At 43.9% G+C, this 26,537-nt stretch overlaps 1 protein-coding gene across 1 annotated transcript; it reads left to right on the top strand.

Annotated features, from left to right (window-relative positions):
• The first annotated feature begins 3,249 nt into the window (after positions 1–3,249).
• LOC105907310 (dihydropyrimidinase-related protein 5) lies at positions 3,250–23,318 on the top strand. Its single transcript, XM_012835613.2, has 12 exons — positions 3,250–3,369; positions 7,401–7,661; positions 16,675–16,833; positions 17,685–17,864; positions 19,175–19,243; positions 19,345–19,389; positions 19,726–19,801; positions 20,357–20,513; positions 21,410–21,694; positions 22,224–22,431; positions 22,688–22,856; positions 23,226–23,318. Exons 2-12 carry the CDS (start codon positions 7,401–7,403, stop codon positions 23,309–23,311), a joined length of 1,695 nt encoding a protein of 564 aa, XP_012691067.1. The 5' UTR covers positions 3,250–3,369; the 3' UTR covers positions 23,312–23,318.
• The last annotated feature ends 3,219 nt before the right edge of the window (positions 23,319–26,537 follow it).

The following is a 26,537-nucleotide window of genomic DNA, read 5'->3' as shown; positions in this document are numbered from 1 at the left end:
GCATCAGCGCATTTACGAAGAAGGACATTAATTAAATACTGAGTAATTGTACATAGATATGTTTGCCTCTTTGCTGTTTTTTTAATCATGTTGTTTCAATATTTTTTGTGTGCTAGCGATCTTCTTAAAGGACCTTTTGAGTTGTACAAATGTGATTTTTTTGGCTGATATACAGTATAATCATGTTAGTGAAACTGTTGGCTGGGCAGGTAGAGGGGGAGGAGTTTCTTTGTTAATAAGCTACAGAGTAGTTGTTATTGGGGAAGGGGAGGGGGATCACGCCCACTTTGTATTTATGAACTGTGTGGATAACGTGATTGGCAGACAGGTGTTGAACACGAAAGATCTAACCAATAACCTGACAGCTTTAAAGAAGGGGAGGGGCTGAATTCAAAAAGGTGCTAAACAATTTTATCTGAAAGAGTAAGAAAATTATATTGTTAGGAATTAAAAAATTGTCTTGACAAATGACTGTTTTTAAGTTGTCGTAGTAATGGAAAAAAAGCACTATTGTTTTACTCTTTTATGAATATATTAAAAAAGCATTTTAACTTTGTATTTGATAAAAATGTAAAGAAAAAGCATACAAAAAAGAATAAAAATGGACAGATTCATGTTTTAGCCTAGACATCGCTGTAGTCTGTGCCTATCTGTGGGAACCTTATATATTTATGCTGGACGTTAGACATCATCATCCTGGCAGTAATGTGCACTGCCCAATACTCGCTTCATCCCCACCAGAAAAACTACAGGTCCCAACATTCCTTGCCGTAAAACATGTTTTGTATGCTGGCTTTAGTTTATATCCAACTATAATGGGGTTTTGTTTTGTTGTTGTTTTTTTAAGATAACTATTATAATTGTTGCATTGATATTTATTGAGCACAGCCATGTTCATTCCCCTCCCTCTTCACCCCACCTTTCTCTCTCTCTCTCTCTCTCTCTCTCTCTCTCTCTCTCTCTCTCTGTCTCTGTCTCACTCTCTCTTCTCCTCTCCTCTCTCTTCACCTTGTCCTTTTCCCCCCTCTTCCACTGTCTCCCTCCTTCCCTCTGCCCCCTATTGGCCAGGTTTATCATGCACTTCCACCCATGCAAACCTAATTCCAGGTCTTCCCTGAGTGTGTAATGGTTGAATTTGATTGAAAACTGAACCGAATGTTGCAGCATGAGCAATCAAAAATGTTGGAAAACAGCTCAGGAGTTTCTCTCAGCATCGCTATTCTGTTTGGGTTAGTGAAGTCATCGTCATCACCATTATGCTAATAAACCTGGCCTCCACCCCCCCCCCCCCCCCCCCACACACACACAGTCTCCATTTCTCTCCCTCTCCTCAACCACTCTCAGTGTCTCACCGTGGCTGTAGTCCGATGTGTTTTCAGTAACATAGCTCTCTGTGATTTATACTCCTTTGTGAGGTCGGTGCGTAACAGGAAGTGTAGCAGTCAGAGTCCCGCCCCTCCGTGGCATTAGCTTCCTGTCAGCTTGCAGGGCAGCCAAGAGCAACAGAAGGACTCCTTTCTTATGTACTTGTGCTGGAAAACACTTGAATTAAATGTAATGTTTTTGTGCAAAAAAAATCTACTCTATCTAATCTTTGTCTTTCTTGGCTGTCTGAATCTACGTGCCCATCCTATACACACGTTTACTCAAAGTTTCCTTCATTTAAACCTAAATCTAAACCTGCCTTTCAAATCTGAAAGACAGCCCTTAGTTTGGTTTTCATTTTGCTAAGATGTATTGCTTGTTGAACCTATTCGAATGTATTGGGTCTCAATTGTCCAATTCCTTGCCCCCATTCTTAAATAGATTCACAGTCACATCATTTTTCCATATTTTTTTTCCATATTTGGCTTCCCTCTAGCCTGACTATGTCTGCCTATTGCTCCCAGCTCAGTTTTTGCTGGGATTATAGTCTGGAAACCCTTTGCCAGATTAATCGGTCAGCCATTATGAAAAGTGGACCAATCAGCGACCAGTGGGGGTGGTTAATTAAGTGCAATGACGTTGACGTGAAGCGTTTGTTTGAAATGTAGTTACAACAATGGCAGCAGTGCTAGAGCTGGACAAAGCGAAACAAACAGTAGCTGTAAGGCTAGCTAGCATCGAAGAATTGAAACCAGAGCATGACAAAGGTGTTTATTCATCAAGGGCAAAGACATTGTTTCCTTACTGCCAATAGGATTTGGGAAAAGGCTAATATATCAGCTTGCATTGCTAGTGGCAAAGTAGGAAGAATAGCAATCTTTTTGTGGTCAATGCCGATTGGTTAAAAGCTGGTGCAGTGGTCTCAAAATGAACCTAAAGTCTTCGCCCATTAGGATGCAACGACTGGAAAGAATCTCCAATGGAGCGTGGCCAGACCCTATTCACTAAGTCAACTTGTGTTTGGTGATACCAGGCTAGCTTCCCTCTGGCTGTTTTGGCAGATCTGAAGATAAACTAGTCTCTGGCCTTTGCCAATACAGGCACACACCAGTGCCAGTGTGGTCCATTGAAAGCTGCATAAATGTGAATGTTGTCTGTCCGCACACAGGTGGACTGTGGGCAACCATAGGTTTGGTTGGAGAAGGGGTGGGTTGTTGGCCTGACATAAGTCCTCTTCACCTTAAGTCAAGCCCATGCCACATGGGGGAGTTATGGTGCATTGCCCACAGAGATGAAGCACTGTGAGGCCTGCTTTGAGTTCAGAAGTGATGTCTGCCTCTGGTGATGGACAGAATGATAAAAAAAGAGGGACAGGAGTATGGATTGAGCCATACGGGTGTTATAAAGTTGTCATTTGGTTTACCACCATGTCTGTAGTTAGGATATGGGACATCTAGGAAAAGCTGCTCCAATGAGAGTATTTGAGGCTACTGTCAATGTCATATCAGTGCGGCCCAGAAAACAAAATTGAGGTGGAATGTTTAATTGAATTATGCCAGGGGATACAGTTCTGCACCATTGCATCAGTAATTAAAAAAATCAAAGATCATAGAAGTCAGACTCATTGCCATAAATGACCGCAGGAATAGTGTCTATGAAATAAATAATGACCCTTGAGATTTCAGTGTGGCGTTCATCCGCTCCTCCCCTCCTTCGGCCGGGGGCAGCCATTTCCATCTCGGCTCCTGCGGGATTCAATATTACCATGACCCGCCTTTTAGCAGCGACCGGTGATTGGTTGGCAGTGTATCTAACCAGTTCTCTCTCCCAACTTCATTGGGTGGTTTCTCTGTCGCTATATCTGTCTAAGGCGCGCATGTCTCCACGGCTCGGGCGCACATAGCATCTGCAACTCGCGCTTTGGCAGCTGTCATTGCCTCGCGCAGAGGATAGGGTGGTGTTTAACGTGGCAGAAAAAAAGCATTTGGATATAATTCCAAAAAGGTATGTAGACTCATTTAATGTTAATAGAAAGAATAATCATTCTGAGATATATTTGTCGTCTTTTAAATAATAATTTTAATAATTTTATTTTCATTATATGAAGAACAGTGGTGACAGCTTGGAGACTTCGTGTTCCTCCCTTGCAGTTTTGATGTACGGAATATGTTTATAGACAATTTAGATTGACAACAAACGTTAGTAACAACATCTTTAATACGCATTCCGTACATTTTTAAAGAATCAGTGGGCCGTCCAGTGATCCAGCTAGCGAAATGCCACCCGGAATGACAGAATGCAGAATCGTGTGATTGCGTGTGTGCAGAATTCAAGCACTGTACTGCTCTTGTGCTAACGGTATTCCATTTGAGGTGAGTTTATGGAGAAGGAGGGTTGACACATTTGGAATGGGTTAGTCGTGTCGCTGGTCAACTCAGATCGTCTTAAATCAAACCCGAGTTGATTGAGGATTTGTATCTGTTTTAGCCTTGATTTGCCAGACGATACGACCCTTTAAGATACAATTAAAGAAACAAACGATAACGTTAGTTAACTCTTGGATTTGGACTCAGTTGTGTGCGGTGTGTGTCTTGCATAGATCATTGTGTAGTTTTGTGTTGGAGAGATTTGGAAAGCGCCAAGCTTAGGATGATGCGGCGGTGGGCCTCTCACTGGAAGTTGCGCGGTATCTTTCCGCAGATACAACAGCATCAGTGTCTGGGGTACCACATAAAACTGAGAGAAATTCTTAGTCTCTCTGCTCTGTTATCGGTTCACGTGCCTTATGAGTGTAATCGTGCAGCCATGCGGGGCGAGCCCAGAGCTTATTGCTATGTGCACGCGTCGGAGAAACGAGGTCATTTTCACCTCTGAAGCGAACGGGAGCGAATCAGGTAGGGACCCCCGACTCCTGGGGACGCCTAGCACTGAACGTCGACGGCCGCCAGCCGTGTCTGCCCTTCCTAGTGGTGTGCTCTCAGGCGTGAAGAAGGGCACTGCCCTTAGATGACAGCCAGGGAGCAGCTGACTCATCTTCCCCCGAGGAGCTGTCACTGTGGGCCGGGTTGTTAGCCGAGGAAGGGCCGACAGCTGCTTCCTGTTGTCTCCATACATTTGCAGGATGCATGGGCAGACCCAGACACGTCAGCGCGCGGGCGCGCATACATGCACCAAATGTTGATGTGTAGGCTTGGTGACATCATGGTGTATGTTCCTCACCCACTTCAGACCATTCATACGCCCTAGGCGTCGGTCTGTTTTTGTGTGTATGCGTGTGTGTGCATGCCTATTTGTGTGTCTGTATGTTTAGGAGTGCCCATGTTGAAGTGTGTATGTATTTGTCACATGCAGCAGTGTGTGTGTGTGTTTGTGTGTCTGTGCAGTGTATGTGTGGATTGGTATTACTGTATGTATGTGGGGGAGGTGGTAATTGTGTGTTTGCAGTTTATTACCGAAACGTAATGTAACACAGTTGACCCACTTGCATACAAGCCCAGTGAAGCATTAAGCACGCTGTTCCTAAAGAGGTTTATATTTAGAAAGTGAATGCTCATGAAGTAGAAATATGGAGTTTGTGTGTGTGTGTGTGTGTGTGTGTGTGTGTGTGTGTGTGTGTGTGTGTGTGTGTGGCCATAGCTCTTTAATATGCATTATGTGCATGTGCATATCTGTATTTGTGAGCATCTCTCTGTGTGTGTGTGTATGTCAGTCTCTGCCCAAAGTGGGTGTGAGTCAGGCAGCTATGCCTGAAGTATGTAGGCCCAGAATTTGTCATTGCCTTAAACCTATTAATTAATGCACGGCAGCCTAATCCCGATTTCTCTCTGTCTTTCTCCTCTCCCTCTCTCTCCCTCTCTCTCGTTCCCTCTCTCTCCCTCTCCTTCACCCTCTGTCTTGCATGTCTGTATATTCAACAGTCTCTTTCAGATGCTTATGTTCTCTCCTGCCCTGATGTTTGCTGTCTTTCTATAGCCTGTCACTTTATCTTGCTAGATTTACTCATTTATTTTGAGAACAGATCATAACAATCGCTCCTGCTTGTGCCTCAGCTGCTGGTGCTTTTGAGCTTTAACAGCTGCTCTTGGGGAAGTGAGAATTCCTGAATTGTGTGTTGTCTTTCAGACATGGCTAGGATAGGACACATGCACACACACACACACACACACAGACAGGCAAGACAGACACACACACACAGTCACACACACACACACACACACACACACACAAAACATGCTTAATGTATTTGTGGGTGTGGTTGGAAAGAGTGTGTTTTGGATGCTATGACAAGCTTTACTGCTTCCGTTTGTGTGTGTTTATGCGCCACTGTTTCGTGTGTGTGTGTTTTCTGTGTGTGTTTTCATGTGTGTGCTTTCGTGTGTGTGTTTTCTGTGTGATATCGTTCCAGGCCACAGGTTTGGATCAGACTGAATGGAAAATAGTTATTTAATCCCATAAATATCTGGTGTGGAAGCATGGCTTAGTCTGTGTATGTGTGTCTGTGTGTGTGTGTGTGTGTGTGTGTGTGTGTGTGTGTGTGTGTGTGTGTGTGTGTGTGTGTGTTCATCTATCCGAGCATGTCATCTGTTGTGGTTAAGCCCCATTCCACTAATAATGGTGAGTCTGTGTCATCCGTGTTTGGTTAGAAACTGAACGTGAGTGAGTGGACAAAATTAGGTTGGGTTGAAAAAGTGAAAAAGCGTTTCCTCCCTTAGCTGAACTCTTAAGCTCATTCCCCCCTTCATCCGTCTCTCTCTTTCTCTCTCTCTCTTCCCTTTCTACCTTTTTAATCTTGGAGCCTGTTGTTTACATTTTTAAACATTAGCTTGGGCAGCCATTCCTTCAGTAACCTTTTGAAACAGTTGAGGCCTTTGAAGCTTGTTTTATGATTTCTGCTGAGTCAGCACACCCAGCATCACATCTGATGTGTACAAATGTGACACGTGTGAGGACCTCCACTTGCATTTTATTACAGCTTTCGCTGACACAGCAAAAACTCTGGTTGTGAGGAAAGACCTTTTTGGCCTGTGTGAGCCTCTGTAGTCATAATGACTGGGTTTGGATTCGGGCTAGAGTTAATGTTCAGTTCTCTCTTACATTGGATCTATCTGTGGCTGATGCTTGATTTAGAACCACACGGTGGTTTTGGTCACTGTGACTTCATCATATTCTTTTCGACCCATGCGTGGGAATACTGTGTGGCTTCCTGGATGACCATTGGCTGGCCGGAGGTCAAACGGCAGCAAATAAAGGCTTCTGATTGCCTGTGTGGGCCAGGGGTTCATGGAGTCACGATGAATCATGCATCGTGGTAAACAATGAAAAAAGAATGAGAAACATTATTCATTTAAGTGTAAGTCATCATTTTCCAAAACCTGTCTTTGCTAATATCTAGGAAGTAAACTTGATAATGAAATTGGAACATTGGAAATTAAATGGGAGCATTGTGTTAGAAAGTAGCAGGAGCTTTTGAAATCTATGGGTGGTAGATGGCTGCACACAGGAGACAGGAGGTCAAAGCAAGTGAGTAAACCGTGCAACCTGCACGTAGAAACATGTGTGGAGCAGGTCTCAGATCAGTGTGGATCAGTGTGACCCTCTCCCCATTCCCCACTCCCTCGGAGATGTCATCAGTGTTCAGAGCTGCGAGTTTAGAACAAGCCGCTGTTTCCAAGGCAACGGTTCCTGATGTAATTTTGTTGGCACATACAGCGTGAGAGTCAGAGTGAGTCTGTAGAACATTCTCTCTTTCTATTTCTCTCTCTCCCTCTCTTGCTGTCTCTCTCTCTATATATATATATCTCTCAAGTCTCTTTCTTTTACGTCACACACACAAAAGCCCTGCTGTGTTCTCTGTCTCTCTCTGCTTGAATCTATTGGTGATTGATAACTAATATCTTCCATCAAATTCCACTCCCTCTCTCCTCTCCTCCTGAACATTCTCCCTCTATCCCTTTCTCTGACTCCATGCCCTTTTCCCTATCTCGCTTTCCGCCTTGCTCTCCACCTCCATCTCTCTTTCTCTCTCTCTTTCTCAGATGGCCGGGGGGGCGGGCTCCATGCGCATCCTGATCAAGGGGGGTAAGGTGGTGAACGATGACTTCACGCAGGAGGCCGACGTCTACATCGAGAACGGCGTCATCCAGCAGGTGGGCAAGGAGCTGATGATCCCAGGCGGGGCCAAGGTGATCGACGCCACGGGCAAGCTGGTGCTGCCAGGGGGCATCGACTCCAGCGTGCACCTGCAGCAGAGCTTCATGAATGCCGCCATCCAGGACGACTTCTACAGCGGCACCAAGGTGGGCACCTTGCTCCTCTGCGACGCTTACTCTGCACCTCACCTAATTAGCCCTGGCTAATGCACACACAGCACACGCTACACTCATCACTATGTATGCTCAATGGTACTGTTGTTGCAGGTGTGGTCATCATTAAATGAAAGACACTCTCTCTCTCTGGGTTACCGTGGTTGTTGCTCAGCAACGCTTTCAGGAAATGCAGCCCAGTATTTCAGGTGGGATCACCCAGCTTGGACTGGTCCCCTAATTAACTTGTGGGTGAAGAAATGGTTGAAAAATGTCATGTGAAGGAACAAACTAACTAACATGACAGTGTTCATCAAACATACCTTGCACACATAAGGCATCTAAGGTTATGTCAGATTCAACAAATTTCACTCAAATGTATATATTGACTTTCTGTATTTCTATATAATTACAATATTTTAACCAAACAGTCACCACAGCATAGCACCTTACCTAAGTCCTGTCATACAGACATAAACACACACACACACACACACACACACACACACACACACACACACACACACACACACACACACACACACACACACACACACACAAACACATACACAGACAAACACACACACACACACACATGAACACGCACATACACACAGACACACACCTCCCCACCTCCCCACCAGTGAGTTACACCTTGAAAAACACTGCAGCTTTTTACTCCAATAGGCCCCATGCTGACTCCTCCTGCATTGCAGCACAAATGAATTCCATTATCTGAAATGTAAGCAGCGCTTGTAATTATGCAAACACTCACAGAGACAAATACGATGTTTACTATTAGAAATGAAAGCCCGACTGATGTTACAGCAGAGTAGCAATCTCATTAACACAACCGCATACAGCATATCTACATGCACACACAGAGAGAGAGAGAGAGAGAGAGAGAGCGAGAGCGAGAGAGAGAGAGAGAGAGAGAGAGAGAGAGAGAGAGCAGCTGTTGAGATGGAAAGACCTTTTGGAACATTCATCCCTGCCATAGATCATTAGCTCTGTGTCTGCAGTTATGCTGATAACCACACGAGAGAGGAGAAGTGATGATAGTGATAATATTGATTATCATGATATGCAGAAGAGGTTTTGGATATATGACTCACACACACACACTAACACATTCAGCAAAGCGTAGGCAGATATGACAGATGAGGAAGTATAATGTGTATATAAAGGTGTGTTGGAGTGTGTGTGTTTATGCTTGATTTATTGTTTTGGTGATTTGAAAAGTGTACACTGGTGTGTGTGTTTGTTTGTTTTGTGTGTTCACTTAAGTAGACCCAAAGGAAGCAAATCCTGTGGGATATTTCTCTAATGAGGGTTTATGCAGAAGCTTGCCATATGCCCCCCAACCCCCCCCCCCAGAACCCCACCCCCCCCCCACCAACTCCCCCCCCCCCCCTTTCTCCAGTACCCCCTGCTGCCATAGTTAACCCCATTCCACACATACCGACTGTGCTCCCCATCTAATGAAGCAAAGTCACTGACCTGAGATCAGTCTCTCCTCTTCAACCTCTCAGTTAAATGAGGTTCATTAAAGCGCAGCGCCGACTCCAGGACGGCCATCTGGGGCTGCAGGGGCCCAGTCTATCATGCATTTCATCAGCCAGGAGCAGCTGTGCTCTGAGCCCCCTGGCTTACACACACACACACACACACACACACACACACACAAACACACAGATAGAGAGAGAGCGAGAGAGATGTTGAGGAGTCAGAAGAGAGGGAGAGATAGAGAGAAAGAGGAGGGCACAGAGGAGTGGAGAGAAGGAGGTGTGGAGAAATAGAGGTCATGCATACATGACTGCATGAATGATTTTTATTCAAACAGTTGTCCACAATCCCTCCTCACCTCGAAGATGGCTTCTGTTCTCTGTGTGGGTCCGTCCTCCTGAGCTGTGTTCCACTACTCCAGCCTGCCTCTGGCCTCTCTGCCCTGCAGGGCCATCTTATGCCTAATACCCTAAACCAGGGGTTCTCAAACTTTTGCAAGCTGGGCCCCCCCAAAGCTGGTTAGGTGTAGTTAGGGCCCCCCCACCCAATACCCCCCCCACCCCATACCCCCCCGCCGCCCGCCGCCCGCCGCCCGCCGCCCTCAACTACACCACCATAGATAGAAAGATAGATAGATAGATAGCATATTGTTATTGATAGGCCTATGGTCATACCTTTGGTCAAGATTAGGCTATTGTTATTGTTTGGCCCATACAGACAATTATTACTATTACTACTATTTATTATTATTATTGTTATTATTATTATTATTATCATTAGTAGTATGCCTATTAGTAGGCTATTATTATTAGCAGCTATGTGAGCCTGCATGCTTTCTTATTATTATAATCATCATTATTTTCACCATCATTATATTATTACTATTATAATTAATGATAATCGACCTACTATTATTATTATGGGCCTCTTGCGATCTTTAAAAAAAATCTTGCATGTCTGTCAATGTGAGACATGAGCCTGCTTTGCCTTGCAAAGGTCCTCAATTCTTGGTGCAATGTTTGATAAACATAGCCTCAGGTCATCCTAGATCTGTGTGCGGTTGCGATATTTAGCAAAGTACTCCTTAGATTAGGCTACAAAAAGGCCTACTGCAAGTGCAGGAAGGTAATCTATACGTAAGGAAGGAGTGAGTCTTTAAAAAGACTGGGCCTCATTCTCGAACATTTTCTTACGTGTCTTCTTAAATATCTTCTTACGGATTTCGAAAGACCAACCTAAGAAAAGATCTCCGCCGGATTCATGAACGCCTGGAAATGTGTTCTTAAACCGCCAAAGTGTCCGTAGCTGTGCACTGATTCTTAAATTGAACGTGCGTGCTCGTGCACCTGAATTTTCATACAGAAACGCCCTGCCAGCTCCTTATGAGGGCATGCAACTGAAGAGACGTATGCAAAATCCACAGACTCCACAGCAATGCGAAAGCAACTTCAGACTCATCAAAATCATGTAAAAGCGGAAAGCCAGCACCGGTCGAGTAAACGCAGACCTAACTTCACCAGTGCAGAGGTGGAGGTACTGTTGCAGAAAGTAGATGTGTCAATTCTATTCCACTATGGCTATATCCACGCGATTGAGTTTAGTGCTTATTTATTCATTTACTTACATTTGCAGTGTTCGTGTAGTTATTATTTTAATTATTTAAATCCAAGGATGTCTGTAGAATTGATGTGAACGCAATCACCAACGATTTCTCACAAATGAAGCCCTTAAGAACAATCTGGCCGATTTACCACTGCTATTTAGCATTCTTAAATTCTGGTCTTAGTTAAGAACGAATCCCAGATGAGAAAACTTTCATGAATGCTATAATTGTCCCGGAAACCCACTGTTTATAAAGCATTGCAAATATGAATGATCGAGGAAAAGAGAGAGATCGCACAAACTCTGCAGGGTGTCTCAGTGAGGGTGTGCGCTTACCATGCCTGCACCTACGCTTCTACACGGAAGCGTAGGTGCAACTCGCGTTCAAATGATAACTCTCCGTTTTAATTGGTGTAAACTGTGTATTTGATTTGTTTGTGTCAGTCCAGCCCTCTTGCATTTCGCCACGGAGGGAGCTTTTACTAACAAGTGATAGGTCGGCGACGTTTTTTTTTTCTCTGTCTGTGACATTGCGCCCCCCCCGGGGAAAGTGTCCGCGCCCCCCACTTTGAGAACCACTGCCCTAAACCAACCAATCAATCACCTTTACAGACTCTGACAAAGCAGGCATGTTGCTTGAGTCAGGCATCTTAAAAAATAAATGTTCTGCGGTAGGATTGATAGTTCTTATCAGTTGCGCAATAGTCCGGGTTGAAGTATCAGTACAATAAATCTGAGTGTGTGCCTTTTGTTATCTTGCTTGCTGTTTGAAAGGGATTGTGCTGGCTTTACATGAACCTCATAGCTAATGCTGCATTTCTGATCCACGGATGTTGTGTTCTGTGTCCCGGGTACATTCTGTTGCCCTTCCCCAGACTACACCCTCTTCTTTGGCTCTTTGGCATGAAGAGCCACTCTATTTGAAGCCACTCTCACATCTGTGCAGGGGCACTTGTAGAAATAGGTATATTATGGGCTGCCCTTTCCTCTCTACACCAGAGGCATGGCACAGCTGTCACCATGGTTACTGATAGATGCCCCTCTCAGAGATGTTTTGTAATGCGCAGTCGCCACACACGGTAGTCCAGCCAGCGCATAATCAATGGCTTTCTTCTTATCTCTCCTGTAATGTCCTTAAGTAGTGTGTACACGCTAGTAAATAAACTGTGTCAAGTAAGCCCTGGGGCACTTTGATTTGTTTGTTTCAAATTCACTACACATCCTGTAATTTAGCACGGGGATACTAAGATGTAAGCAACCCTTAAAAAGATACAAAATGAGACAGCTTGTATCATTAAGGATTAGTACCATGGTTTGGTCATTAACAACTAATGATTTGTTAGTATGATGATAGTTAATGAGCTTCCTGTTTTGGGTTATAGGAAGAATACACACTTTTAAAGGAAACTCAGATCGTAGATTGTTGTTCCCAAATTGTACAGAACATGATACGCATGCAAACACTGACAAATACACAGACCCCCCCCCCACACACACACACACCACAAATTCCTTCTTTCTGGAAACCCAGACACTGGCGGGTTGTCTGGTTTCCATGGTTACACTAGATCCGTGGGAATGGCGATGGTGCTTGAGCCATTGTATCAACTAACAATGATGCTTACATGCTGCTGTCCAGGTCTGTATGTGTGTTTCACACACACACACACACACACACACACACACACATACACTCTCTCTCTCCTTGCCTGACATTTATCTTGCCTTCTGTCCTTGATAGTAATACACGGCTTGTGAGATTGCCATAAACATTAATTGAATTACACACACACTCACCATCACACATACACACACTCACTATCACTCACACACACACTCACTATTGTATACACACTCACACACTCACTATCACATATACACAAACCAACTCACCATCACATATACATATCACTATCACATACAGTATATACACACACCCTCACTATCACATACAGTATATACGCACACACTCACCATCACATACCACTATCACACACACACTCACTATCACATATACACACACACACTCACTATGACACACCCTCACAATCACACACACACACCCTCACTATCACATATACACACTCACTATCACACACACACTCACTATCACATACACACATCCTCACTATCACATACACACACCCTCACTATCATACACACACTCACTACCACATACACACACCCTCACTATCACACACACACTCACTACCACATACACACACCCTCACTATCACACACACATTCACTACCACATACACACACCCTTACTATCACATACACACACTCACTATCACATACATACACACTCCCTCATTATCACATATACACACACCCTCACTATCACATATACACACACTCACTATCACATACACACACTCACTATCACACACACACTCACTATCACATACACACACTCACTATCACACACACACTCACTATCACACATACACACACCCACACTCACTATGACACACCCTCACTATCACATACACACACACTCACTATCACACACACCCTCACTATCACATACACCCTCACCCTCACTATCACATATACACACACTCACTATCACATACACACACCCTCACTACCACATACACACTCAATTTACTCTTTACATCTTCTTATCACTTTTAATGCGGTCAGGAGAGCTGCTTCAGCCTCTGGTGTTTTTGTGTTAATACCCAGCTGTGTTCTGCTGCCTCATTCAGCTCAGGGAGAGGAGGGGGTGAAAGGAGAGAGAGAGATCAAGAGAGAGGGAGAGAAAGAGGGAGAGAGAAAGAGAAAAGGATGATCAACATAGATGACCTCTGGAAGCTAAAAGTCAGTAGGTCATACTTTGCCCTCATCCTGCTGATTCTAGCACAGTTTTCGTACTTGTCAGTTTAGGGCAGAATACAGCCTTCTGTGCCCTAATGTTGCCCTTATGACCAGGATTAAACTTCACACACACACACACACACACACACACACACACACACAAACATATGCACACACATACACACGCACACTCCCAAAAACCTTATAATATTCCTCATCGCTGTAACATCTTTTTGTCTCTATTGTCGTTCTGTCTCTGACTCTGTGTTTCTGTCATAGTTCCATATTTACTGTAAGCCATCCGATGGCATGCGTGTGCTGAATTATTCAGATGAGCCTACTTTTTCCAGGCTGAAGTGGAGTGAGAAAGACAAGCCTGAGGTCTCTGAAGGCTGGAAATTATTCTTTTCTGCTGCAAACCCACATACAGTGCCACTCAGTAACCTTGTAACCCACATTCTGTGTGTCTCAAACTAAAGTGCACACACACACACACAAACACACACACACAGAGACAGGTACACACAAATACACACATGGAGAGTGTACGCTGTCACACCCGCATGCTTCACTGTTAAAGTGGATGAGTCAGTGAAGTTTAATGCAGAGGAAGCTTTCAGGTCGTGTTCTGTTTCGGCCCACAGACTCCACACCAAGAGGGTTAGAAAATGCACATCAGATGGAAAAAGACAAGAGCCGAAAAAGGGATTCATTGGTAGTTAAATATGACAAAAGGTTCTTTGGAGGCATTTACCTTCATTGTTGCTCACATCCCTTTTCCCCACCCTTTACACACAGACAGTAGTGTTCTAAACCTCCCTCTGTGCGTTCAGTAGTGTTCTAAACCTCCCTCCATAATGTTCAGTAGGGTTCTAAACCTCCCTCTGTGCGTTCAGTAGTGTTCTAAACCTCCCTCCATAATGTTCAGTAGTGTTCTAAACCTCCCTCTGTGCATTCAGTAGTGTTCTAAACCTCCCTCCATAATGTTCAGTAGGGTTCTAAACCTCCCTCTGTGCGTTCAGTAGTGTTCTAAACCTCCCTCTGTGTGTTCAGTAGGGTTCTAAACCTCCCTCTGTGCGTTCAGTAGTGTTCTAAACCTCCCTCCATAATGTTCAGTAGGGTTCTAAACCTCCCTCTGTGCGTTCAGTAGGGTTCTAAACCTCCCTCCATAACATTCAGTAGGGTTCTAAACCTCCCTCCATAACATTCAGTAGTGTTCTAAACCTCCCTCTGTTCGTTCAGTAGTGTTCTAAACCTCCCTCTGTGTGTTCAGTAGTGTTCTAAACCTCCCTCTGTTCGTTCAGTAGTGTTCTAAACCTCCCTCTGTGTGTTCAGTAGGGTTCTAAACCTCCCTCTGTGCGTTCAGTAGTGTTCTAAACCTCCCTCCATAATGTTCAGTAGGGTTCTAAACCTCCCTCCATAATGTTCAGTAGTGTTCTAAACCTCCCTCTGTTCGTTCAGTAGTGTTCTAAACCTCCCTCTGTGTGTTCAGTAGTGTTCTAAACCTCCCTCTGTGTGTTCAGTAGTGTTCTAAAGCTCCCTCCATAATGTTCAGTAGGGTTCTAAACCTCCCTCCATAATGTTCAGTAGTGTTCTAAACCTTCCTCCGTGTGTTCAGTGGTGTTCTAAACCTCCCTCCATGCGTTCAGTAGTGTTCTAAACCCCGCTTCAGTGGGCTGAGCAATCATGTCCAGACTGTCAGTAGGCAGGCAGTAACTTTGTGCCTGCAGAAGTGACTATTTGGTACTTTAATGGATTGATGAGTACCAGGGCAAACAAGACAGCATTGGTCTCAGAAATAAATCCTCATTGTGTGTGTGTGTGTGTGTGTGTGTGTGTGTGTGTGTGTGTGTGTGTGTGTGTGTGTGTGTGCGTGTGCGTGTGTGTGTCAGTTTGTGTTTGTGTGTATGCATGCTTGCAGGGCATATTTATGACCTAGATTGAAGCACAATGCTTTTTCTCTGCATTTAACAACAATTTAATAACAATGCTTGCTCTAGATTTTCAGTAAGTTAAGAGAGAATGCCTTTATCATAGAAAATTAAGCATACTAAAAGACACACAAACACCCACACACAGAGAAACACATACATTCAGTGTGTGTGTATGTGCATGCTGATCTAAAGTGTGTGTAGTGTCTCTTCGCTTCCCCATTTAAGCTATCCTGCTGTGTGTCGAATCAGACCAACACACACACACACAATGAGCCTGCCTTTCTTTCAGGGTATAAAAGCACCACAACTCCGGAAGTGTGTGTATTCATTTTTGTGTGTGTGTGCGTCTCGGAATCCTTTTTGGTTGGACCAGTCGTCATGGTTACCCTATGTGCCAAGCCATGGCAGATTCTGAGAGTTTGTGGGTTTTCCTCTCTCCCTCCCCATTCGCCTCTCTCTTCTTCCTCTTTCTCTATCACCCCCCCCCCCCACACACACACACACACACACACACCCCGCCCACCATGATGATTATCCAAAATCAACTATTTCTATATTCATTTTTCAATTTTCATCTTCAAACTCACTGTCCTCCTAAACTCTTATTCTTTCCATCACTCTTTCCCTATCCTTCTCACAAAAATGTACATGCAAATGATCGTTACTTGGTCTGTTTCATTCATTAGTATTCCATCATTGCAGGCAATGTGCCCTTCACACTGGAGCAGTTATGTTTGAGGCAATTTGTGTGCATGTGTATGTGTGTGTGTGTGTGTGTGTGTGTGTGTGTGTGTGTGTGTGTGTGTGTTTCCATGAGTGTGTCACTGACTCAGGGTATTTCTATGCTAATATCCTTCCTCCACTTTCCCTCCTTTGCTCTCTTCTCAGTGCTTCCCCTCTTTCCTCTTTCATCAAACGCACCTCAACCACATCAAATAGGAAAATGATCATGTGTGAACTCAGGGATAATTAGCGCTTTGACCTCTCTTGCGACCACTACAGTGCGGTTTTATTGAATCTGATTAACAAACCCTCCTGCTGTGAGTGTACTGCTAAAGCTATAAAACTGTGAGCTATCTAACTGAGACCTTCATTACAGCCTTATATATCAACCTTCTATCTCTATCTCTCTCTCTCTGTAGGCTGCGCTACTGGGTGGCACCACTATGGTGATAGCCCACGTGTTGCCTGAGAAGGACTCGTCTCTGGTGGATGCGTATGAGACGTGCCGCTCGCTAGCCGACTCCAAAGCCTGCTGTGACTACGCCCTGCACATGGGCATCACCTGGTGGGGAGTCAAGGTACTGCAGCATTCCAGGATCTCCCCGTCTATAAGGAATGTGTGGTTGTCATTCTTTGTTTTTGCATGCTGAAATATCCACGACGTCTGCATACAAAATACACCAGCTCAGATTTCACGACAGACCTCACTTGGTGCGGCTGTATCTGAACTCAGCTGGTGTGTGTGTGTGTGTGTGTTCTCACTTGGTGTGGCTGTATCTGAACTCAGCTGGTGTGTGTGTGTGTGTTCTCACTTGGTGTGGCTGTAACTGAACTCAGCTGGTGTGTTTGATAGCAAAATGTGTGAGACTGAGATATCAATGCCAGACGGTGTGATGACTGTGAGAAGACAGTCAGCTCCATAACACGCCCTCAGTTCAGCAGTGCAAAACTGTGGTATTGAAGCTGAAATCAATAATTAGAAGTTGGGTCAGGGCATGTATGTCACATGAATACAGCTATCAATGTGCTTAACCCATGTCTCATCAATAGACTACTGAACCATGTAAATTGAGAATCTGTTATTGAATGTGGCTAAAGGGCACCAGAGTTCTATGTTGTGGCTGGTCTGTACAGTGGTGCCAGTATGCGTGAATACTATAACTGACATGAACTTTGGACATGTGAATATATCCATTAAGTCTACATTTACATTTACAAGTTTACTGTAAGTGTATATCCTAGTAATAGAAATGCAAACTTTGGACATGTTAAATGGTTCTGTAAAATGTTATCATTCTATTTTACAGTACAAATATAATAATTTGGGTATATTTGCCTAATGTAATATTCTGTGATATTAGAGGGCTAATGCATATTGAGGTGTACTGGGTGCAGATGTGAGTGAGTATGCTTCTGTCTCTCCCAACAGGTGCGTAATGAGATGGAGTCTCTGGTTCGGGAGCGCGGGGTCAACTCCTTCCAGATGTTTATGGCCTACAAGGACACACTCATGCTGAGGGACAGCGAGCTCTTCCAGGCCCTGCAGACCTGCAAGGACATTGGAGCCGTGCCGCGCATCCACGCGGAGAACGGAGAACTGGTGGTCGAGGTCAGAACACAGAACACAGAACGCAGAACACACACCCTGCTGTTTGGACAGCGTTGGAACAGGTGGCCTAGTCCAACCTAAAGCTCCATTCAGACAGGATTAACTTACAGTGATAATAGGTTCCTCTGTTATTGTTATCAAAATCACAGGTGCATTTATGTGGGTTTGTGACTCTGGAATATAACCAATGTCATGTTATTCCATTGTGTGAGAGGGCGCTTTGCCATTGAATTGCTATATTGGAGTGATGATTGTGTGATTTAGAAACACTCAGATTGACAGTAATATAGAAGATAGAATTTCACACAGAATTAGAGTGTACGACAATTAGCAAGGATGTCAGGATAATGTATGGAGGAGATGTCCACGCAGGACCCCATTTTCCTTACGTCACTAATATTTAGTGATACCCTACTGAAGATCCCTACTGAAGCTGTAGCCCTTAGTGAATCGGGCCTGATACGTAGCGAGAAACCCACATGCACATACACACACATACAAATGCTCATACACACACACAAACAGATAAATGTGTGTGCACGCACAGACAGGGTGCATATGGTATGTGTATTTGCACTGAGGGGTGTAAGGATCAGAGAATGATCCTCCTGGACGTGACAGGCTTGACCTCTGCAAAGGATTATGGGATAATTAGCTTAAAGGGCTGCAGTCCCCACTATGCGCGCACACACACAGACACACACACACCCGCGCACACACACAGACACACACACACCCGCGCACACACACAGACACACACACACCCGCGCACACACACAGACACACACACACCCGCGCACACACATTCACAGGCATAGTTTTTGTGGTGCCTGTAAAGTCTAATCCAGAGATTTCCGACATGCGTGTTACATGCTGTCATCCAGCTGTTGCTCTTGTCTATGCTGACTGACAGCACAGAGCCTGCTCTGAGGGCGAGCCCATGGCCTCTGCTCTGCTTCATGTGTCCTTTGGCAGCTTACTCTGGACAGGAATGCACTGATAAATTGAACACACATTCATACACACACACACACACACACAAATGTGTGCACATACATGCACAAACGCATATGCACAGACACACTCACACACACACAGTGCCGTCATAAATCAGATTCCTAATGCAGATGTCTGTGAAGCCGGCCTTAGACTGACTTTGCTGTGATAAAGAGGATTATCATGTCATCTGAAGGCGGATTAGGGAGTTTATACACACATATGACAGAGAGGTTCAGAGGTCACACTCATTCATTTCAAGACTCTACTGCTCATTTGTTTGTTTGTTATTTATTTGTGTATTTCTATCCCAGGGAGCAAAGGAGGCACTGGATTTGGGAATCAGTGGACCAGAAGGAATTGAGATTAGCCGCCCAGAGGAGGTACATGTCTGTGTGTCTGGGAGAGAGAGTGTGTAGGTATTCATAGTGTGGATTATTGTGTTTTTTGTGTGATATAAAACTGCTTTTTCTGTTGATTTTAGCTGGAGGCAGAGGCCACACACCGAGCCATCACCATTGCCAACAGAGTGAGTTTGATGTTTCTTCTAACGCCACTGTGTGTGAATTGCCATGTATCTGATTATAATTATGGTGTATTTCCAAGTGGAGGGTCACTGCCAGTGTGTTTAACAGAAACAGATATCACGTGTCTCTGTGTGTGTTAGCAGTACTGTGTGTATGTGTGTGTGTTTGCAGTACTGTGTGTATGTGTGTGTGCTAGCAGTACTGTGTGTATATGTGTGTGTTAGCAGTACTGTGTGTATGTGTGTGTGTTTGCAGTACTGTGTGTCTGTTAGCAGTACTGTGTGTATGTGTGAGTGTTAGCAGTACCGTGTGTAATGGATAGCATTTTCTGTCTGCAGGCCCACTGCCCTGTTTACCTGGTGAACGTGGCCAGTATGACGGCTGGAGATGTGATTGCAGCTGCTAAGATGCAGGGTGGGTGTAATATGACTCTTCTTCTGTGTGTGCTCCTCTAAGTACAGTATGTGGCCATTCACAGAGCTTCTCTCCTGTGCGTGTATGCCTAATTGTAGCTGTATGTCTAGCTATTTGTTTTGTTTTCTGTTAGTCTCATCTGTACTCCTTGTTTGTCTGTCCGTCTTCCTGTTGTGTCTGGGTGTCATCCTGTTTGTGGCCATCTGTCTGTCCTTGTCTTTGTATAGGCCTTTGTCTGCCTGCTTATGTTTGAGTGTTTCTGTGGCCGCTGGCTGTGCTTTTGAAGTCCATGTGTTCCCTACTAAAACTAAAACACAAAGCTCCAAGCTCCTGTCTTTCATCTGATCATCTTTTAAACTGGAGCTTTAACTTGGACCAGTGTGGTTATATATAGATCATAACAAATACATTTTATTTCTCTAGATGTTAATTATTACATTTTTTTTAATTTTTTTTTCTCCATAGAACAAATAACTGGGTGATATAGCCCTGTCAAATTTTGACAATTCAGCATGTGTGTGTGTGTGTGTGTGTGTGTGTGTGTGTGTGTTTTAGGTAAGGTGGTCCATGCGGAGACCACGGTGGCCCACTCGGTGCTGAACGGCATGCATTACTACCACCAGGACTGGGCCCACGCTGCGGCCCACGTCATGGCACCGCCCCTCCGGCTCGACCCAAACACCCCCAACTACCTCATGAGCCTGCTGGGAAAGTACGTTGCCCACCTGTCAATCAAACCACACAACCATACCCCTCTGCCTGTCATTCAACCCTAAGCTACTCAGTCAGAGGTCATGAGCAGTAAATGCTATCTCCAGGGTACTGGTGAAACTCACCTGATGGCCAGTCTCAGTTGCCTGACATTCAAAATGATCACATCCACCTCAAAAGCATACATTTCCGCCTTCCTCACTTCAGTTCAGTTCAATTCAATTCAATCCTGTCCCACCTGTGACTGATCCAGGTTAGCCCATGTCTGTGTCAATCAGACAACTTCCACTCTTTGCTTGATCAGACCAGCACCACCTGTATGTACCAGTTCAACAGTTGCTAACTGATCACTCCAATATCCTCTCAAATCCTTATTTTCATTTATGTCATGATACACACGCACACCTATATATAGACAGATATAGAGAGATGCAGAGTTGTAAACCTACATCTACTCATAGAGACCACTCCCACTCAGCTGTCACTCAACAACGCTAGTTCCACCAGTCAGCTGTGTTCTCCAACTTCAGTCTCTCGCTCCACATACCTTATACACACACCAGTCTCTCACTCCACACTTTAAGGTCACACACATGTCGTCCTGAAGGCTCTAACTCCACACTTTAAGGTCACACACAACCTGTCAGTCACACTCTCTCTTCCCTTCAACTGTCACTCTGGATCTAATGAACACTTAGAAACCCAGTTCTCCAGAGCATAAAGATGAGTAATAATGAATCAAGATCACTCCATTCATTTCCATTCACTATCTATTTACCTCTTTACTCATTACTTATCACTTTATATTATTATTATTATTAGTTCTTATCTCTTACTAACTATCATCTCTTCTCTCTCCCTCCCTCTGTAAATGTAAATGTGTGTCTGTATTCTCAGTGACACTGTGAACGTGGTGGTGTCAGACCACCGTCCCTTCAGCACCAAGCAGAAGGCGATGGGCCGTGATGACTTCACCAAGATCCCCCATGGCGTTGCGGGGGTGCAGGACCGCATGAGCGTCATCTGGGAGAGAGGCGTTGTGGGAGGCAAGATGGATGAGAACCGCTTTGTTGCTGTGACGAGCTCCAACGCTGCTAAGATCTACAACCTCTACCCCCGCAAGGGACGCATCATCCCAGGGGCTGACGCTGATGTGGTCGTGTGGGACTCTGATGCCGCAAGGTAACAATCACACACAGAAACTCTCTCGTGCAAACATGAATTGGTTCCCTCGCACAAGCATACATACTTACTACAAACATATATACATACTATAAACACACGCAATCACTTATAGGATCAAACACACACATATTCAGAAACCTGACATACAGTAAGTGTGATGACTTCTTGCTGCGCTGTCTGTCCCTGCAGTAGCAGTGCAGCGACAGCAGGTGGTAGCAGAGAGTAGAATGAGCCGTTTATCCCAACATGCAGAGGTTTGCAGCATTCATTCTCTTCCACTGCCTCTGCCGTTCTTACTCCATTCTGTCACACAATTCACATTCACCGGAAATGACACAAAGTGCTCTCTAAAGACATTTTCTGAATAGAGATGTTTTTTGAGTTTTGAAAGATGCTCACCTATATACGGTATAAAAATAACATAAACACACATTACACACGTACACACACATGCACCTAAACTGACATAAGCACATGAAGCAAACTCACACACACACACACACTTCCTAACTGCTGTTTTTTGCAGGACCATTTCTGTGAGCACTCAGGCTCAAGGTGGAGACTTCAACCTGTATGAAAACATGCGTTGCCACGGTGTTCCCCTGGTAACCATCAGCCATGGGCGTGTTGTGTGTGAGAACGGAGCCTTCATGTGCGCCGAGGGATCTGGAAAATTCTATCCCATGCGGACCTTCCCAGACTTCCTCTACAAGAAGATGGTGCAGAGGGAAAAGGTGGGTATGGCCAGATCAAACACATACACAGACACAGATAACACACACACACTCACAGATGAACACCTCTTTTTATAAAGAGGCAGACTGTACCATATCATGCACTACTAAAAGCAGGCTTGCATTGTTGACCTATATATGAAAAACAGAAGACTACTGGAAGAACAGCTGGATGTCATGATTGATTGACAAGCATCAGCATCTCAAATAAACGGCTTGTTACCTATGTCACATGACCTCTCTTATCCAACCACAGTGTCAGACTCTGAAGGGGGTGGACAGGGCCCCCTACTCTGGAGATGTTGCCATGGTGGCTAACTCCAGCAAAAAGGAAGTGTGTCTCCCGGACGGTGAGCCCCCTGCCCGGGCCGTCGCCAGACATGTTGGGGTGCGGGACCTGCACGAGTCCAGCTTCAGCCTGTCAGGTGTGTAAATGATTGTGTGTGTGTGTCTCTCTGTCTGTATATTGTGTATGTGTGAATGCGTGTGTATGTAACTCCGCATGTGTGCACATTTGTGAGTGTGTGCTTGTTTGTATGTCATTTTATGGTGGTGTGTATGTGTGTGTGTGTGTGTGAGTGTGTGAATTTGTATGTGGGTATAAAGGTATGTAAATATCTATGTAAATGTCTATAGCTTTATATTTGTATATTATATTTGTACAAGGAAATGAGGATTCCAGACAAGTGAGAGGGTTGTGAGAATGTGAGACAGAACATGTCTGAGAGAGTGAACCACTCACCCTTGACTATTATGATCATCTTTTCTTTCCTGTTTCTTTCTGGTCTTCACAGGCGCTCAGGCAGACGACCATGTCCCGAAAAGGTCCTCTGCCAGAATCCTGGCCCCACCTGGTGGCCGGTCCAGTGGCATCTGGTAACCATGGAGGCAGCACATCAGGCTGTAGGCCTCCACCCTGCACCCTTTTTTTCTGTGTATTTCTCACCAACCAAGAAATCTGCACTGATTTAGACATCCACTGGGTCTTTTCCAACACCTATTACCGCAGAAAAAGAACAGACTGAACTGGACGTTACTTTATGATTCGTAGAACAGGAGAGTCAACAACAGTAGAACCACAGGCCTTCTCCAGTTTATGCATTTGCTCATAGAAATTTTAAATTAATTGTAGTATATGTGTTACCTAAATATCAGAAAGATAGCACCAGTACAGTTGTTGAGTGGACTGACCTATACGCACACAATTATTGACACCTTGCAAGAAAACACACTCACCCAGGCATACAAAAACACACGCACACACACTCAGTGCTGTGCTGTAGATGTAGGATAATCATACAATATGCCTTTTGTCCTGGAAGTTCTCGCTATTGTTGTTGTTAGAAATGGGCCCTCCCTAGGGAGATTAGTTTTGTGTTTTCCGTCACTTTAAACCTCTCAGCTCCAACTTGTTGTCCAGACCCCAACAATATATTTGGATGTGTACACCCATCCCCACACCTCAGTATCGGCCATCACTACCTTGTGTTCACCTTTGTACCTTGTCGTAGCACTTACTTGACGAAGGAGAGTATATATATATATATATATATATACTGTATATATATATACTTCTAATAGATTCCATGTTGATATGTTGATTTAACTTTAATATATTTGTAACAGATTGCATGTGTGGTGATGAATCTCAGCTGCTGCTTCCACATAGCTCAGTGAGGATGGTCTCATTTCAGACTCACATTTTCTGGACACCAAACACTTGGTGAGGGGATTTCATGATCCCAGGATATCAGGACAAGTAGGATCTGTGACAGGATGTTGTTAACGCAGTACAGGGGTGGTTACAGTTATAGGAGAGGTTATTAGGAGAAGAACTGGAGGGCACTGTGAAGTATTTTAAAAAGGCATTCGTCAAGATTTAAATATATACCACATAATATTCAGTGTCTCCCAGTAAACTAGACTTTGTACTTTGATTCATTCACAAGGGACCAATTTGCCTGCCTCAATGTTAAAATTTAACATGAAAGACATGAAATGTTGCTTTTGCTGGTCTTGGCATTTGTGTTTTTGAAGGGTCTATCTTTAACTCCTTTAACAGCTGACCTATGCATGCAAACACCATACAACCAACATATGATCACCATAAGCCAGTAATCAATATGTTCACTGTTTACTTCATGCTTTATGGCATCCCTTAAAGCTGCTTATAAGTGTTTATGAAAGTGTTATAACTCTTGTGTGTAACTGCACCTGAAAGTGGTACGCCCATACTTACGTGTTTTAGGGATTCCATCTGACCTCTGAGGCACGACGACATACATAACAGCCCTGACTCATCCCCACTTCCTTATGTTCCCCATCCTTTTCTCTGCACATGGTGTGTATTTAACCATACAAGTCAGACCAAAAGCTGAGCGTTCCGGATACCCGACCGCCCACTGCCATTTGTGTTTGCTCTGAGCACTCCACACTGAAAACCCCCTCAAAAACCCCTTAGCCTTTACACAGCATTGACTAGTATGGATTGCTATACTTCCTACCACTAATAGGACAAGCTGATATATTAGCCTTTTCCCAAACCCCGTTGACAGTAAGGAAACAATGTGTTTATCCTTCATGAATACATTTACACATTCTTTTTTGCTCCGGCTACAATTTAACGTTTGCTGACGTTGCTATTACTGGTTGTATCGCTTCTCTAGCTCTAGCACTGCTGCCATTGTTGTAACTACATTTCAAAACAAACGCCGCCTCGTCTGGACGCTGATTCATCCCCCTTTCTAGCTCAGCAATTCCTCTTGCGAATAGGGTTTTAAGACTAAAATCTCAACGAAATCTGAGCTGAGACCAACACCAGGTAGAGCCAGGCTAACAACCTCCCTGTACAGACTGATGAGGTAGGAAACCCCCTATACTGCTCTAAACTCAAACACACATACCAACCATGCATAGAAGATTTTCAGAGCACCGCACTACAGTAAACAGAAATGGCTAGGGTTTTAGCTGGGCATCTCTCTCCTTGTCTGCTCAGAGAAGGGTTATATGCTTACCAATCTGACCTCTCTGTTTTTGCACCTGTCCTCTTCACATACTCACTGCAAAGCAAGAAGTTGATTGAACCGCACGTAGGCTACTGTACCAGACCTCATCACAGGACATTGTGGCACTGTGTTTCTCATTCCAGAAATGTTTCAACGTCATCATTATTGTTTACACTTTTATAGTAATTTAACGAAGCAGTTTCTGTTTTTGTTCGGTTTTGTTTCGTGAAAATATTTCTTGGCCAAAACCTGTGTTAATGTTGGTGCTGATTTATAAAAAAGTATTTCAAATTGCCATGTGTAGGTTTTTTATCCTTGTTTTTTTCTCTTGAGTTTGTTTTTGCCAGTGAAAAGCATTGTGAAGTGGTTTGTGACCGTATGTGTCAGTAGAGAACTGTGTCAAGAGGTGGTTATGGCTTGTTTCTTATCACATGAAAGAGTGCATAAATAAATGCCTTTAAAAGAGTGCTTGTTAAGTCAGTTTCTTTTCCATAGTAGCCAACAATTTCTTTTTGGCTTGGACCACTCCATTTCACTCTACAATCTGACAAGTGTCCCAAACAGCATTTATATACATTAGTTTCAATGTGGAGATAGTGAAAGCAACTTACACTACTTGACTGTACCAATTTGAGACATCATTAACATGCACTTAGTACATTAATCATGAGTGCATGCAAGTATACTAATAGTCCAGGCAAAATAGCGTTTTATGACAGACTAATTGTAAAATAATTTTGTTCAGCATAGATCATTTCTATGAAGTGTCCAGAACAACATACTAAAAGTCCTAAGAAATCCTAGTTGAGGAAATATGTTTAATTCTCATCAATCTGAGATGTGTGCTAATAATGCATGGCAAAAATACACCTTAAAAATGTAATTTTTTCCTTTACTCCTATCAAAATTAAACTTTACACAATGAAAGTACCCATGAAAAGTAAAATGTTTTGTATTACAAGTTTCTTTGAAAATTAATTTTAATATGCAAATGAGCTATACACTAATCGAATATGCCCAAAATACACCCAAATAGGCTTCATTTTTTCCTTTACTCCTACCACAATAAAACTTTACATAATAAAATTATACATGAAAAGT

This window comes from Clupea harengus, chromosome 15 (genome assembly GCF_900700415.2).
Source record: "Clupea harengus chromosome 15, Ch_v2.0.2, whole genome shotgun sequence".
In the NCBI taxonomy this organism is placed as follows: domain Eukaryota; kingdom Metazoa; phylum Chordata; class Actinopteri; order Clupeiformes; family Clupeidae; genus Clupea; species Clupea harengus.
The sequence above is the reverse complement of the archived record's forward strand: the minus strand, read 5'-3'. Positions and strand labels throughout refer to the sequence as shown.

Coding starts and splice junctions, on each gene's coding strand:
- LOC105907310 (XM_012835613.2), top strand. CDS start 7,401: ATGGCCGGGGGGGCGGGCTCCATGCGCATCCTGATCAAGGGGGGTAAG. Junction 16,834..17,684: donor TCACCTGGTGGGGAGTCAAG/GTACTGCAGCAT, acceptor CTCTCCCAACAG/GTGCGTAATGAGATGGAGTC. Junction 17,865..19,174: donor ACGGAGAACTGGTGGTCGAG/GTCAGAACACAG, acceptor TTTCTATCCCAG/GGAGCAAAGGAGGCACTGGA.